The sequence below is a fragment of the Lepidochelys kempii genome, chromosome 2 (genome assembly GCF_965140285.1).
Source record: "Lepidochelys kempii isolate rLepKem1 chromosome 2, rLepKem1.hap1, whole genome shotgun sequence".
Lineage (NCBI taxonomy): Eukaryota > Metazoa > Chordata > Testudines > Cheloniidae > Lepidochelys > Lepidochelys kempii.
In genome coordinates, this window is record NC_136381.1 from 226,279,549 (window position 1) to 226,297,604 (window position 18,056).

The following is an 18,056-nucleotide window of genomic DNA, read 5'->3' on the forward strand; positions in this document are numbered from 1 at the left end:
GAGTGGAATTACAGAGACAATAAATGGGACTTGTCCTGACATGTTATTAGTAAAACAAAAAGTGGTATCAAATAAACCAGGCTGCAGGACTGTCAAATAACCTGCAATTATGAGACTATGACATCATGCTGTGGAGGTAGCTTATAATTAGCAAGAACTGAGGTTTTGGTCATTTTGAAACATTGTGACAGTGAATGAATAAGTTAGAGGAGTGGCAGAAAGTGGCAAGAGAAGGAGAACAGAAGTAGGCTCAGTTGAAGTTATTTTTATTTTTTAGCTGTCAGTCTTTGGAAAGGGCTAATGTTACATGATGATGATTGATAATCTTTAAAACCTTCCAGTTACAAAGTTTGAAAAGTGGCATTTGAGACCTTTCCTTATTTAATACATCCGTTAAAGAAGCACATTCTTGCGATAACAGTTATACTGTCTGAACTTTCATCAGAGTAGTTGGTTTTCAAGAGGGGGCTGCATGCAGGCCATATCTATTCAGAGATATTAAAAGGTATTAGCCATGTTTAAAATATAAGAGAAAGAAGCACAAAATGTTAACATCTACAAGAGACAAAACCAGATATCGCTGCTCTCCGTGTAAGGCCTGGACCATTCTCCCCAGTGTTCACAAACAAGGCCTGATCCAAAGCTCAGTGAAGACAATGGGAAGATTCCCATTGACTTCAATGGGCTTGCATCAAGCCATCACAGCAGGCTGTCCATGTGCAGATCTCAGCTGCCTCCACAGCACTGGTCCCTCCCTCCAGACCCCACAGAAAGTTTATTGGATCCAGGGTACATGCTCATGGGAGGGTAGGGGCTGGACAGGTTGATGTGGAAGAAGTTTGCTGTACTGGGGGTGCAGGAATGCACCTCATCCCTCTCCCACATAGATTCTCCAGACAAGACAGTGCAACATGAGGCTCTATTACCTTTTCCACAGACCATCTCTTGGGCGGGGGAGGAGCCCAAGACGACTTGGGCCTTGCAGTGCCTCAGGAGACTACAAGAGACCAGAGCTGGTGCAGATGCACAAAGGATTTGCCAGGTTTATAGCTTAGCCTGGCAGTCCTTTCTATGGGGATAGGACGACTTTCTCTGGATGAGATGACATGGAGGGATCCGTATCAGAGCTCCCTCCTGTGTGTTTTACTGCAGGAGGGGATGATCTGGCCTCGAATGCGTACGCAGAGAGCTGTGTAGAAGCTTTCATTCTACAGAACACACACAGGTCCAAATCCTAGCCTCACTTTATCAACAGCATGAGAATTCACATGGAGTTGAGCAGCTGAGATGGACATTGCACTGAAAGGGACAAAGATTAGAGTATGGCTGGATTAATGTTCAGATCTATAGCAGAATGTCTTGTCTCGATTCATATTGCAGCATTAGCAGAGTTGACTTACACACACACACAGCATAAGCTTTATCTTCCTTGATAATATAGCTGATACTCATGTGATGCCTATCAAAAAGCGTACCTGTGAGGTATTACTTAATCATTCGGATTCTCCTTTGTGTATTCAACATGAATCGATACCATATTCAGTCTTAATAGGCAATCAAATCTAAAAATACCTGTAAGTGACACGCAAGATGCCTCATGTCTGAAACCAGTCTATTTTCCCCACGATCCAGAGGATACTGTAACCTCGGATTAATTTTTGGTTAATTAGGCGGATGAGTGGAACGGGGCAATACATACAACAGAGTCATATAGCTAGTAAAATAAACATGACCATATGTCATACTTGCTTAGTTTTTTTTTTTAATAAAACATCAACATAATGTTAAAAAATTCTATTTGATCATATGAATTGCCATTAAGCACAGAAGCAATGACAAATGTCTCTGTGCGACCTCTGTTAGCATGTCCAAAGCTGATCAAGTGCAATCTCTTTTACCACTGTAGGTTTGTTATTCTTTTTTCTCTCCCACCATGATAATAACCATGAGATAAAATGTAACATTTCATTTCTAACAGTATCCTGGAGATGTATTGTGCTTTTTTAGGTCAAAGCTTTGTAGGCGCTCTCATCTCAATAGTCAGCAGAAGAAACTTCAGGAACAAAGTGTTGACTTGACATGGACTTGCATCCCAAAGAACAAAGGATTTTATCTGACTAAAAATATTAGCCAGAGTTAGCATGATTTCCACTATCATAATAAGTTTTATTTCAGTAAAAGCTGGCCCTGTCTTAATTTCCCAGAACCTATTAGACAGGCTTCTCTAAAAAGCAGGGTTTAAAGATACTCTTATCAAAACCACATTCTTAGAGGCTTGGAGCCTGATCCTGCATTCCTAACACACAGAAAAAGTCCCACTGAAGTCAAATTTCACACAAATATTCAACAATGGAATGAAAATTTCACTGGAATGAAAATCTCATTCAGATTCTAAAGATATACAGAAATTTACACTTGCCTGTAGCAGAACTGTAGTGAAAACAGCTCAGAAAGTGTTAACTAGCCAAGTTCTATATTTGATTTTTTTCTCTCATCAGTACATCTCCCCACTACGTGCTAAAGTCATTTGTAATGAGGGACAGTGTGCATAATTAACTGAGCTTGATGATACTCCTTTCTGATCAGTTAATATAACGTAGCAACTTAGTAGCTGATGTTCAATAGGTGAAAGATTCTTTTCATTTCCTTTTCCAGAACTATTGAGATTAAAAACTCTCCCTTCTACCTTTCATCTCACTGATGCACTCGCATGCTGAAATAGTTCAAGAGTGACTTGTATTATAATACATCATCAATTCGAAGAACACTATTTCTGAGGATGTATTTTTTTCTTTTCATCTTGACTATATTTCTTTATTTTAGCTGAAGCATAAATGTATCAAAATATATATGTTCAGTGAATGTTTTTGTGTATATTTCTCTAATCTCACAACATATTATAGAAACTTCATGAAACTCGCATGTTTCTTAATACAGTAATGAAGGTTTTGCATTTAATGTTCATGTTTGTGCATGGGATTAAATCATTACTGTCTAAGTGGCAAAGCTAACAGAAAGTAGAGTGAAATCCTGATGACATAGTTAATGTCCGATCACTAGAAAGTCTCATTTAAAAATCAATTTTCAATGCTATCTGTAAAAGACTACCTTAATTTGGCATGACATTATTCTGTCTGTTGTACACCTGCTTGTTCTCTGAATGAGGAATGAAAAACAGCAACTTTAATCATATTAAACTACATATCTTCCTATTTGGCATATCTATTAAAATATTTTCATATTTACACCAACAGCATCACTAGTTTCAGTGAATATGACAGATATTTCACAAGTAATATACTAGTTTTAATTTGTTCCAAAACCTGATCTGGGAAAATAAGAAGAGCAACCACGACATGTAGATATTTTAATGTAAAAACATCTCTTCAGCCAAACTATGGTGACTCAATATAATAAGTAAGAGAAGATATATTCTCATCTAGATGCATGAGGCAAACCCATCATCTCCAGACACTTTACCATGGTTTAGTCATCTAAACTCCTGTTTGGCTAGATGATAAAGTACCACGGGAAGTTTCTATAAAAGTGCCAAAATTCTGGACTTTCTGATTGCTGCTGCTCGTCAATCATCCGGACAGAAGGAAACCCCTCAATTCTGGATTGGTAGAGTCAGAGTAAAGATGGTTTCTTTTTTCTCTCTCACCTGCTGATCATTTTTTCCAGAGTAAATAAATAACACAAAGGGATAAAAACATACTATTAGGACACTGCCTAGCTGTTATGTTTTAGTAAAGAATACATATTTTAACTCAGTACTATTAACCAATGGCAGTTTCTGTTTAGTAACAGCCACCGGGTAATACTGTATTATTGGCATATTTTCAGAAGTCATATTTCAAAGATAATAAGCCACATTTGGTTAAACATAGAAGAGGTTAACTAACTACTCCTATGTTCTTAATGTTTCCCTATGTTTTGTGCTCCAGATTATTCTAAAGGAGAAATCAGTTCAGTTATTCCTTTTGCAAATATAAATATTTATAAGTCAAACACCCTAAGGCTTTGACTCGGGTTGTTAATTTCCAGATTGGTCATTAGCTCCTGAAATTATCCATTTGTCAAGAACAGATATTATTTTAAAAACTATAACCATTAGTTAAGGGATAATGTTCATGATGGAGGACTATGGGAGGCAATAAATGAATTCTGCAAGTGACAATTAAGCGACAGCATGAAGATGAGATTTTTTTTAATAAGAGCACACACCATTTATTGTATGCATATTTCAACATTCTCAGCATTATTCTGTACTTCCTTTTTTGGAGGCCAGTAGTATAAACTTACTTTTAATATAGTCATAATTTTATGATTTGGGATTTGTACTTGTACAGATTCCACTGCACGGTCCCCTCCACTCAAATTTTAGCTCATTAGATTCTATGCAATCTTTCAGTTATATTTCTCACCAACTATCTCTATAATCTAATCTGTTCTACACACACAAGTATTACAGTATCCCACAGAGTTTTGTCATTCCTCCATGTTTCACGAATACCTATTACTTCAAAGCCCTCCCTCACATTCCAGTTCACTTATTTTTGTTTTTTTGGGTTTTTTTTGTTTGTTTTTTTTTTTAAAATAAAACCAGATGCAGTTTTCTTGCTGCAACCTGAATCCTGCAATCTTTTGCAGAGTTTAGGTTGCTGGCCTGGGAAACAGGAGACCTTGATTCAATTCTCCACATTGCCACAGACTCAGTTGCCCTCTCCCCATGCTTCAGTCCCCCCAGGAATGTTGTGAAAATAAAATAAATTTGTGGTGCTCATATAATATGGTGATGACAGATAGGAATGTAAACTGGGCTAGTTTCAGATACTAGATGCAGTATCTGGGGTAAGACTGATTCTCCCTGCACCTAAAACTCTGCACTGGGGCACTGATGCTCTGCATTTGTCCAAAATGCTGGAGAGACAAGCTGCACAGGAGAAGGAGGAAGTCAGAGCAGTAGTATTAGATGGTGGAGGGAGTGAGCTGCTCCTTCCATCCCTTTTCAAACGAGGTCCTATCAGCCTGCCTGTTTTGTCATGCTGAATATTTTTTGGATGGGAAGCAGTTTGATTTTATGTTACCCTCTGGCAACTCCTGGGTAACTCACTTTAGGGTTGTATCCCACCAGTTAAGACACCATGTTAGAAGAAAATGTTTACTTAACCTATATTACAACAATCTTTGTCCAGTCTAAGTTGCCTTATGAACACAAACACACAAGAGCCAAAAATTACCTGTAATGTTAAAAACAAATCTCAGTAGTTTTTCTGTAGCCTCAGCCTACTTCAACACAATATCAACTCAAATAATCTAAGGACAATTACCTTCCATATTATTTTCCGCTTTAGACATGGATGCAAAAGTAATCCAGGCATAATTACTATGATCTCAAATTCCATCTGTTCTATCCACTCTAGGACAGGGGTGGGCAAACATTTTGGCCCGAGGACCACATCTGGGTATGGAAATTGTATGGCGGGCCATGAATGCTCATGAAATTAGGGTTGGGGTGCAGGAGGGAGTGAGGGCTCTGGCTGAGGGTGTGGGCTCTGAGGTGGGGCAGGGGATGAAGGGTTGGGGATGCTGGAGGGTGCTCCGGGCTGGGACCGAGGGGTTCAGAGAGCGGGAGGGGGGATCAGGGCTGGGGTAGGGGTTGGGGCACAGGAGGGGGTCAGCGGTGCAGGCTCCAGGCGGTGCTTACCTCAAGCAGCTCCCAGAAGCAGTGGCATGTCCCCCTTCCAGTTCCTACACGGAGGTGTGGCCAGGCAGCTCTGCGCACTGCCCATCCTCAGGCGCCACCTGTGCAGCTCCCATTGGCCATGGTCCCCAGCCAATGGGAACGGCAGGGGCAGTGCTGGGGCAGGGGCAGCGCTTGGGGCAGGAGCAGCATGCGGAGCCCCCAGCTGCCTCTATGCATAGGAGCTGGAGGGGGGACATGCTGCTCCTTCCAGGAGCTGTGTGGAACATGGCAAGCCCCCGACCCCGCTCCCTGGCTGGAGTGGGGCAAGCCCCGGACCCCACTCCCCGGCGGGAGCTCAAGGGCCAGATTTAAACATCTGGAGGGCCGGATGTGGCCCCCAGGCCGTAGTTCACCTACCCCTGCTCTAGGATTTATGGGAAATGGGCTCAACCACAAAATAATCAACATATCAAGACAGGAAGGTCATTTTACTTACAGACCAAATGAAGCTATATTTGGAAATGTGATGCTCTGGAGTAAAAACAAGTATATTTAGGTACTGATTGAGAGTAGAAAAGCTAAGAGACCAATTTTAAAGGTGCCATACATTTCCATTAGAGTTGGGTGTAATAGAGAAAGAAAAAAATTCTTCAAAATGAACTAGGTTATAGGGTTTCTAATTGTTGGTAATTGGACCACCGAGACCCAGATCCCTTCTCTGCCTCTTCCCTCAAGGCCCCACCATCGTCACATGCTCCTCTTCTCCCGTCACTCAGTGAATCGTCTCAAGGAGCCTACCTGCAGGTAGGAGGCGGCCCTGGCTGAGCAGGGGCTGGCACAAGTTAATGACCTGGTGACTCTCCCCACCTCATGGTAACCGGACTTTTGGTTCGGATGCCATTAGGATTGCCATGTCCCATTTTCGACTGGACTTTCTGATCGAAAACCAGACACCTGGCAACCCTAAATGGCACCTGGACAAAAAAGCTGAAAACTGAACTGTCCAGATAAAACACGGACGGGTGGCAACCCTACTAGGTTATGAACTTGCAAAATTGGAACACTTTTACAGGTGGCTGCTGCTAGCACTCAGGAGACCTGAGGACAAAAGAATGTCCAAAAAACTAGATGGAATGACCAGGAGATGGCCAGAGAGCAAAAGGGAAGGAAAGTAGATAAGCAGGGAGGCAGCTGCAAAAGTCATATGGGGAGTGGCTGCTGTGGCCATCTGAGTTTACGCTACTGGAAGCAATCATATATAGTTAGAACTGGGGACTAGGAAGTGCAAACAACTTCCACAGGCAGCAACAACTGGGGAAAAGAGATCTGAGCACAAGTCCAAGGAAGCTGGGCCAGCTGCAGCTGAGAGAAAACAAGGAGAAAGTCTGACAGGGGATAGAAAGTCAGAATTGCTCCAAGAGAGGCCTAGGACAGACACAATTCTCAAGATACTGCAAGAAGCCCTTAATGCGAGATGTTCTTAAAAAGCAAAAACTGGGGGTGCCGGATCACTTACTGAGGAGTTCGAACTTCTGCTTTAGAGATTTCATCAGCAGGGGGAACAAGTCTCCACCACAGTGACAGGAAAGGGTGGGCCACAGGGAAGGGAAAGGGTGGGGCTGTAGAAAAAGCTTCAGCAAACAGGTGAATGAGTACAACTTGACTTTCACCACACACAGAAGAATGCAGAAAGTGAAGATGTTGATCACATTTGGACTGAGACAGGAGGGAGATGACATGAATGGACGCCACCTGGAATACCAGTGGAGGTGGTTGAAACATGTTTTGCAATAGAAAATGCCTGTTTGATTGAACTGAAATTTTCATCAAAAAAGTATATGTTTATTAAAAAAACATAAACTGTATTTTTTGTTTTTGACAATAACCCACATTTTTAGAGGACAAACATTTGATGAAAGAAAAAAAAAGTTGTCAACATTTCTCACAGGGAAAAATAATCACAATCACCTCTAATTACCAGGCAACATCCACACATCAAAAGCAAAGCCAAGCCCACACATGTGAGGCCAAGGGTTTAAAACTTATCTCTCGCCAGTGGACTTGAAAGAGCGTCTTTGTTACCAGGTTGAAGAAACCCTGAGCTTGCCCATTCCTATTAAACTGCTCCCTAGAGTCTCAGTTAATAATTACCTTTCCTCCCACCAGCCATACATCTAGTTAAGAGTTTGTATCTCATATACTTATATTTTCTTTATTGACAGCTTTGGTAGAGGCTTATTTGTTACCAAATGTGAACATGAGTATTTACTGAAAACCCACCAGGTGAAGAGTCTATAGGGCCTAGTGTTTGGTGTATCTGGGGTTCAACATTTGGCTCCTAGCTCATCAGGCCACTACAAGGCATCTAAACGCATTTGGTACGTTGACACTCACATTTACACTAATCAGGGAAATGGGGTGTGTCACTAGAATATGAAATAATATATCCATCCCAAACTAAAATCCAACATCCAAGCAACCCTGCATCTCAAAGGGTCTAAAATGCATGTGTCAATTTTGAGATTTGGGCCCAGGAGAGAAAAAGAGAGAGAGAGGGAGAAAAAATTTTTGAAATATTTACACACACACACACACACAAGCACGCACGCACACGCCTCAATCTAATAGTTTGGGAAGCAATCCTTTTTGTCTTTGTTTAAATATGATGTCCAAAGATTTTTACAATGTAGATTATTTTGAGATCTTCCTCTTTATGCTTACATACAAGGAGTAAGCAAAACATTACCACTATTTTAAATGTGTTTAAATGACAGTAAATAGTATTAATGGAACCACGAGGAAAGGCAATATGACAAACGCAATACTCAAGACGACACTAGTACATGTGTTGATTTTATTCCACTTGCAATTTTGTTCCTAAGATAAAACCCTAGGCAACTGCATTGTCTTCAGCTGGCAAATAAGGAATAAAGATGATTCATAATTAGGCTGGGATGTCCCATGGACACCAAAACTTTAATTAAGGATGCCTTTGTTTCCACATACTCAATGCAGTGACTAATACCAGAAGTCATTCCATTTAGTATAAATGTTGTTTCACAGGAAATATATTGTATAGTATTCTGCAGAAAAAAATATGTATATTTACATATTTATAGTGATTTATTGCTAATTACACTGGAATGTAGGCTATGGGTACACACTTCAAGAACAAAGCTGAAAGTTGAATGTCTTCAGCCACCTTGGGAAAGCATCTATAGTTTACTATCAGAGTGTAGCCCAGACAATCTAGCATGGCTTAGTGCTGCTAGAGCTTTGTTGCTTAATTTGAAATTATATTTTAAAAACTGATCTGGAGAAGGATTTATGCAGTATTTCCTTCTACCATGGAAAGTACTTGACAGTAGAAGGAAGGAATATAAACACCTACTTCAGACAATTCTGACTAGATTTCTTGTAAAATCATTTGTTAACCTTTTTCCTCTTTCAGGTGTCTGTTTTGCTTGCACAACCTCCTCTCTTACTTTCAATGAGCACAGTTTTTCTGTCCATTTTCATCTCCCTCTTGCTAGAAAAACTAAACTGGGAATATTAAATACACAAAAAAATTAGTTTTATGGGTTTTTTTCCAATGGAAAAGAGAATTTAAAATGTGTCCTGTGAGAGGCTGCTGGAATCAGGAGGTCAGCTAGGAGAGAAAGGTGGCCAGTTTTAAACTGCCCCTCCTCCCCACCGGCTTTTCGTTTTCCTCCTGCTCTCCTTTCCTCTAACACATTTCCTGAACTTGAGTTCTTACATCAAGACCTTGAACTAAAGAGTCTAAATGCAGCTCCTAGTTTAACTCCCTACTCAAGGACACATTTCAAAGCCGCCCAGCTGCTTCTTCAGCATTGCTGAATGCTTTGACTAGGCTGGCAGGGTATCAGGAGTTAGGGCCTGCAGTTAGACTACTTACCTGCTAGCTTACCTGCAGGCAGTCTTAGGAGCACAGCTGGGCCACAACTGAGTTCTCCTGATTGGCCAAATTGCTCAACTGGCTGAGGGGGATCAACACAGACCTGTCTTAAGACCAGCAGCAGGATGCTGGCTATTCAAAGCATTTGCCCACGGCTGCAATAACCCCTGCGCCTGCTTGTTCCCAGGCATGCCACTGCCTTGCCTCACTCCAGGTAATCCAGTTCTGACCTGCGGCTCCGATTCCTGACCTCTGACCTTAGTTCTGACCCTTGGCTCCAGCATCTGGACCCCGGGGAGCTATTCCAGGCTACCAACCCCTCCTCCAACCACGAGGCACGACCATCCATGCCCTGATCCCTGACACAGGGTAACCAGCAGTTTCCCTTTGAAGTTCTTCTGCAAGAGAAGCACTAGCATTAGGGCTTAAAGGGATGATACTGCTTTCTCTCCCAGCCCAGCCAAAGTATGCAGCAAAACTGGAGAAACAGCTGAGCAGCCTTGAAACATGTCTACAAGTTGGAAGCTCAACTAGGAGATATATGAATGGGCTAATTCTGATGCTGCCTCAGCTATTGTATAGGGTCTCTTTGTAATACAACTGGAGTAGGGGAATTGGAGCAGACATGCAAAGCACAGAAAGGCTATGCACACCCTGTGCACTGGCATGAAGAGAGACGGATGGGGCTTTGTGAATTCTCATGTCCTCCTCACACACACGAGTTATAAATGCAATGACTTCCATCCTTAGACCTCTGATTGCACAGTGCAACCCCTCTGCAGCCTTGGGATATTAAACACCCACACCCACACGTCTATGTATGCATGTGTGGACATGCCTGTTTCTTTCTCTCTTCCCCCTGCACATCTCCCTTTTGCCCAGCTCAACTACTTAGGCATGACACTGGGCTCAGATTTTCTTCAGTTTCTTCACAAGAACCCAAGATAAGGAATTTAAGAGAGGAAGGCTAGAGAGGTAGACATAAGGGAGTTTGGGCTGCATACTAAGAAAGAGAGTATATCTATAAATGTGCTTTCAGCTACATTTTTCAGCTACTAGATGTGTCTGTTTTAGAGATCTAGGCAGTGTGTAATCCCCCTGGGAAACAAGTGAGGCAAAGCTGGGTCTCAAGCATGGCGGTTTGTTTGCTCTGTTATTTCCCTTAATAAATAAAAAGAAAGACTGATTCTAAAATTCCATACATCATTTCCATATATCAAAGACATTGACTGCCTTTGCTGCTGAAGCCTGTAATATTTTGACCAGTAGGAAAATGGGTTTAAAAAACATTGTAGGGGAAAGATACTGAAACATTTCCCCTTATTTCTTTTATTTAACCCATTTACCATTGTGGGCATAAGAATATATACAGGAAAGATACATTGCAGAAAAAAAATGGAGAGACTATTCTTTGAAATCAAATAAACCAAATATTTCCTCTGTCCTTCATATGAGACATTAATGGCCTAATCCAACGCCCATTGATGTCAAGGGGAGTCTCTCTCATGACTTCAAAGGACTTTGGAAGTCTTTTCAGCTTATGTCAGATGGTTGTCCAGCTGAAAGTTAAAGAATCCGTAACACACTGCGAAGTAAGCAGGAGTATTTAATTCATTGTTTAATAAAGACTTTGAGATATCTCAAGAACACACTCACAGAATTAGTATTGAGAGAGTAGCAGGGAGAGAGAATCTGCAGTGAATGAAGTTACTGCAGCCCCACTACTTGTAAGAGATGCATTAAATGGTAACTATTGTTCTAGGAGGGAATGCTTTGTCTTATTTTCTAGCTGAAGTATGTTTTTCTAACAGATTGCAGGACTGGGGGGGAGGGGGGAAATGCCAAATTTTACTCAACATTTACTACCAATGTGTTTCATATTATTTTATGAGTCGTCAAAATTGCCTGAAATTTCAAGGGTCCAAAATATTCTCACAGAGTAATTTCTGAAATCCACTTCTAGCTCAAAATGTCAAGATTCCAAAATGCCACACATTTGAAATTTGCCAAAGAACTGCAACAACCAATGCTTTGTCAATTCTGGAGAGAAAACAGAAAGGAGAGAGATACAGACATACACAATGGCAGGCGGTGACAAAAGAATGTATGACCTTTGGTTCCACCTCCAGAAGTGGTATCGGCATCCGTACTAAATCATACACCCCATTATCTGCCAATCCCATTAGAGAGGATAATGTAAGCCAGGTTCCACACAGGGAAAGTAAATACAAAAGCATTTTTCAAAGCAATATTAACCACCTTAACAAAAATTACATACAGACCTGGTGATGTGGGAACCTCAAACATTTCAGAATCTGGATACTTACCCAAAGTACCTAAAACTATGGATGGTGGCAGCCCTATGCTACACACAAACCCTCCCACATTTACTGAGAGCAGTGGTTCTCAAAGTGTGAAGCACACCCCACTAGGGGGGCACAGAGGAACATTCAGGGGGGCATATGGTGAGGCTGGGGCTTCCAACCCCACTACAGCCCCAGGCCAGCTCCACCTCCAACCCCATTTAGCCCCCAGTCCAGGTCCAGCTCCACCCTCACTCCCTGTCCACCCCCAGACCAGCTCCACCTCTAGCCCCAGCTCCTCCCCCATTCCCACTTCTGCCCCCCAGCTCTGCCTTCAACCCAAGCTCCACTGCTGAGGAAGTCTCAGCTGTGCAGTAATGTGTGGGGGAGGGAGGGGGTGTTGTGGACAGATTCTGTTACTGTTAAGGGGGGTGTGACAGGAAAAGTTTGAGCCTCACACCCCAGTTCTTTGGAGGACCACTCTCCTCTCTGGTGTCTTCATAAGGCCACCAGGCAGGATCACTATACCCCTAAAACCCTTAACGGTCTTTGGGATGCGAAGTAGGCCCTCCTCCCCCACCCCTCACTTATGCAGCAAGTGTGATAGAGCCAGCAGCACCAACAAAAAATGGTACCTGGTAGTTGGCTGGTAGTAGCTTGTCTAAATTAAACATAAATCCTTAACATGGTTGCTATATACGTTTTCTCTGTACACATAGGCAACTTATTTGGATCACAACTATGTATCACAACAATGTTTAAAACATGCGTATTGTTGTAGCATGCACAGAGCACAGTTTCAATGACAATCACTTTATATTTGTTGTATAAAAATACCAGAAGCACAATAAAGGAAGATTTCATCCTTTAAAAAGCTATTATGATACACACATACATTTATCTACAATTATGTACTGTTGATGGTAATTTTAGTGGAAGCAAGGGACAATTAATCAAATTACCATTATACTACTATACAGGTGATCACATTTAAATAATCAGATTCTTTCCTTTTTTAAAAAAATCTTATTTTACTTCTTTAAAAACACCTTTTGAATTTTCCATGGGAAAATCTTTACTTTTTTTCATGACCTCTTCTATTTCCCTCCTCCTTCTATTTCTCCCCACCCCCCATTTTAAAAAGCCAAATACTAGAGTAAAATTCTCAGCATAGCAAGTGGGGATTTAAACATTTCCACAGCAGCAAAACAATGAGAACAGTGTCAAAGCACAAAACAAGTTCAACAAATATTACCTGAGTGGTCTGTACAAATAAGACATACTTTGCATGTCTGATTGGCTTCTGTTTTATGCTAAAATAATTTGGCTGACTTCCTAGAAGGTGAATGAATTGAAATGTCAGAAGATCACTCTTTCCCCCACTCCCCCCCTTCATTAAGCCCAAATAATACAAATATCCATCTTTGGATGCATACTGTGTGATACTTAATATCTGACTTTCTACAAACAAACAAAATAAAATCAAGTTAGGTCTTAAAACTACTTGATAAAAATGAGAGAGTTGAAAGTTTTTATACTGAATTTATCTTTAAAAAGCACTATGGACAAAATATTCAGCTGCTATAAATCAACCTAGCATTGATTAGTCGATGAATCTGTACTGATTTATACTAGCTGAAGCTTTGTCCCTGACAATTCAAAATATTTCATTCAAGGGGTTTTTTTTGTTGGGGGGTGGAGGAGCGGCACTATTTTCTTATCTTCAAAGTAAGCAAAGTGTGTTCTGTCACATTAAAACAATATTTATATGTTAATTTTGGCTTACCATCTATTTACACTGTTCCCATTGTTCTGCTGTGGGAGTGTTTAAATTACAATTGTATTTTCATTTAAAAAGAGGAAAAAATGCAACATCAATAGAGGAAAATTTGTGGCCAAGTTAATTTTATCTACCAAGGAGAAAAGCTTCAATGAAATATTTCACCGTACCTTCAACACAAGTTTACTGTTACTATATTCTGCTTGAAAGTGTCCTTTTAACTCTTACCTTCACATTGTCTGGATGAAGTCCTCCAGGATGTTTGTCCATGTACTGACATAAATCAGTGTGCTGAAAAAGGCAAAGTGGAAAAACTGTATTACTATCCCCATGACTACATTAATATTCTTCCACTTCAAAGTCACTGTTTTCGCTGGACAGAGCAAATGGAAGTAGGACATGTATTTTCTCAGTTATACCATGATGGCTTTACCTCCAGGCTCCATTCTTATTAAGCACCTCTATACTTGACTCATAAGATTATTGATAAGAACTAAATTGTATCTAGTTTCCTTCTCATTTCTCTTGTACATGGTTAATTTATTAATTTACATCTCCTTCTAGCATACACAATAGGTCATCTCTTAATCTATAAGACTCCATAATACCATCAATGCCCTATAGGTAACATCCAGGGATGGGGGAAATCATATAACAAAAACATCACAAATCCTGCTCACACTATTGACATAGAATATCTTTGGAATCAATGTTTCATGTGAGTAAAACAAGCAGGATTTTGGCCCAGGATTATTTATAGAAATAATTCTTAAAATAGCTGTAGAACAGATTGCTGAATATTGTTCAGTACAAAAAAAAAAAGATATGATGAAACATGGCAACATGCACGTGTGTACATATGCGTGGTCGATTATTAGAGATGTCAGAAGCAGATTCATAGTGAAGATGTGTTAAGGTTTGCACTTATAGCAGGATTAAAATCAGTTTCTCACTTTAATGATTTAACAGTCTCTGAATTTACCACAATAACTCTCCAGATGACAACTGAACTCTCCATATAAATTCTTAGTAAACATTTATTAACTTTTGCAGAGGAAACATTTGAAAACACTCTCTTTTGAAATCCCCCTCCCCTCCGTTTTTTCCCTTCACATTTCTTTTGGCTCTGACCAGTATACCACCTTTATCAGATAAGGTGGTATTTTGATTCTCTGCTCCATACCCACAATGTAACTTCTGAAATTACAGTCAGGACTGAAAGAAAAAGTATCAATTGGCATAACCGCTAACGCACTGGAGCTGATCTTTCCATTCAGGAACTTGGACAGCATCTTGGGGGGGGGGGGGGAGAGGAGGAAATCAACTAGCATTTCTGCACAAGACAGTTGTCAATATATGCACTGCATGCAGGGACAGGCCAGTTGTGTGTAAGCAGTGAACCAGGTGAGAGTCTTGGAGAGAAGTTTTCTTCCCCAAGCCAGAATGGTTTCTTGGGTCTCATTTTGCTACCCATACAACCCCAGGAACCTTTCTTTTATGTTCATTCAGAAGTCTACTATATACCTAGCCACTAACATTTCCTCCTGATAGGATTCAAATTAATATCAGGAATAGCCACTCCATGCTTCGTTGCCTTCTTGCCTCCACATCTAAGCTATCCTTTATTCTCACAACCCTTCTCCAGTGTGCCAATATTAGAAAATTAATGTGGGACTCAATCAATTTGCTGAAAGTATTTTAAAATTAGTAAAAATTTAAATATATAATTTAAAACATTATTTCTTCGATGCATACATTCAGTCGGCTGGACATTAGCATGTTTCTTTAAGAAACTCTGCTGTGGCCTAAAGACAGCAAATATTCTGTATGTAGTGGAAATTTCTAGGTACTATAATGTGTGTGTATATCACAGGGAAAAGGAAGAGGAACCTATTCAAATGGGCATGAAGACGTAAGCAGAGGAAGCAATTTCCTCCCAAACACACGCTACGAAGAGTAATGTTTATTGGATCAATTTACAGTTAACATATCACTGAAGTAGTCTAACAAAGAAAATAAAAGGTTAGTTCATGCATTTACTTCCCCTATCAGTCGGGCTGCCAATTTTGGTTGGACTTATTCCTGGAGGTTTCACCACATGACTTAGTCTTTAATTAAAAATTAATGTTTAATTCCTGGAGACTCCACGACAATCCTGCAGGGTTGGCAACCCAACCCGTCAGTGTTAGTGTGAGTTAGTTAAATTGTATTTTGTACAGAGGTTTATACTTTAAATGTGATCCTTTTACTTTCATTTTTTCCAGCTCTAAAATCCACTTCAGTATTGGCTCCCCAATCTTTCCCTCCAAATCTTCTGGGACCATAGCAAGAACTACCCAATCACTCTTAACAATTCATTACTACATTGAACACTCAAGGTTCTGTTTCATTGATTTATTATTAAGCTTCCTTGATGTTGATATAAAGTCACCTTTGTCACCTTTTAGGTGTTGAGTGATTGATACTGCTTGAGCACTAAATCTAGCACAAACATATAATGCCTTTTGGCAAAACATCTGAAACATCATTACTGCAATGATGTAAACGTTTCTTTTCCAGTTGGCGTGGAATAAGTTTCTTCCTCTCAATCTCTCTCTGATTATAGCAGTAGAACAGCAACCTCCATGGAATAAAATGTTCTCATTTAACTTCCATGTGAATTTTTGAATAAAGACAATTTCCATTATTTTTGATAGAAGTCTTAGTCAAATTTTTTGACAAAAACTTCACTGAAATTTGCTTTTTAAAAACATACGATGAGAGACAAGCATTGCCCTCTACCATGTATATCAACGACATACATGCATTTGACACACCTGCCCACATCACTGTGGATACTCATACACAACAGGGCTGCAGTTCAGGCAACCTGGATTTCCCCTGCAGTTCAGCCTTCTAGCACCTAAGGATAGCAAAGCAGTGAACTCCTGGGCTCGATCCTGCAGGAGGACCTCCATGAATTTGTGAAGGGAGTCCCAGAGGCTAAAATTTCACCTGCCTAACACAGCCTGGTGGTTAGACAAGTGAAATTTCACACTTGCTGTTGAATAAATCTTTCTACCAAATAAATCTAGTCTCTTGGCATCTTCATTTTTCAGTGTGCCAATGACTTGGCCCCGCTCAGCACCAGCCAGTCCCTTTCATTAACAGTGGACACGACCAGTGACGCTGCTAGAGGGTGTGTATGCAGGTATATATGACCTTTTTGAAGGAACATAATACTTCTTTTCTGCCTTCTTGGAAGTTGGCAGAATAGAAGAGGGGGTCTCCCACAGCGATTTGGCAATCTTAAGGACCCCTGGTTGGACAGCAGAATGACCCTGGTTGGGGTGGAGGAGGATATAAATGTTAAAGAGGTTGTCAGACTCCTCTACAACCGCCTCAATTTTTAAGTTCAGGTTGGTAGCCACCCTATTAAGAAGGGCCTGGTGCTCCTTGAAGTTGTCAGGGGGACTGCCCATTTGGGAATCTGCCACCACTTTGTCCGGAGACGACAATGATGAGTGCACCGCCGGAGGAGGGGTGCGTTCCCCTTCCTTCTCCTGGGACGTCTCCTTACTTGCTGGAGTCTGATGTGCTGCCCTCACCTCGGATTCGGTACCAAGTTCCGACTCTGGTGCTGGCATGGTTTGTCTGAGGCGGCCAGGGAGGACTGGTGAGAATACAGAACCAGCATTATGGGCACACCCCACAGTTCCAGTACGGCCACTGAAAGGAGAAGGGAATTGCTCGCTTGCTTGATTCTAGTAGTAAAGGGCAATGGAACTGAATATTGGCACCATTTTCCCCAGGCAGTGGTGATTTTAGCTGATACCTCACTCCTGAGGATATCAGAGGCAGAGAGAGCACAGCTGCTGCTGCTGGTGTTCTGAGGCCACCTGGGCCCCTATGCTGCTAGCCTGTGTACTGCACTGGTGCCTGCTGAAGTAATTGCTGAGAAAGTATCCTATCACAGCAGAAGAAATGAGGCAGCCCTCCCCAGAAACCTTCAGCAGAGGATTGCAGAGTACCTCCATGAGGACTGCAGAGTACCTCCATTATCGGTGCACATAAACAAACTGCTCCGCGTCACCCCTAAGTCTAGAGGGGAATGAAAAGCTGATAGCAACTCTACCTCTGTCAGGACTGGCTGGACTGCAGAAGAGTCAAAAATAGGTCCTGGCTTGCTGCACAGCTGGATCCCCCAGTTACCAGTTCCCCATACTCCTCCTCCTCATCATCCATCTCCTCACTGTTTGCGGCAAGGGCCTGTGACTTGGGCTTCTCAGAAGTAACCACAGTGTTCTTGAGCAGGGAGGTGGGAGTCCTCCACCAAGCATGGCTTGCAGCTCTTTGTAAAAGCAGCAGGTCTGCGGCTCAGCACTGGAT

At 41.3% G+C, this 18,056-nt stretch overlaps 1 protein-coding gene across 3 annotated transcripts in view; it reads right to left on the bottom strand.

Annotated features, from left to right (window-relative positions):
- CDK14 (cyclin dependent kinase 14) overlaps nt 1-18,056 on the bottom strand; it is a 495,570-nt gene that overhangs the window by 240,734 nt on the left and 236,780 nt on the right. For all 3 annotated transcript variants that reach the window (XM_073334004.2, XM_073334007.2, XM_073334006.2), the window contains one exon: nt 13,917-13,979. In XM_073334004.2, coding sequence (XP_073190105.1) covers nt 13,917-13,979 — 63 coding nt within the window. The remainder of the gene's footprint in view (nt 1-13,916; nt 13,980-18,056) is intronic.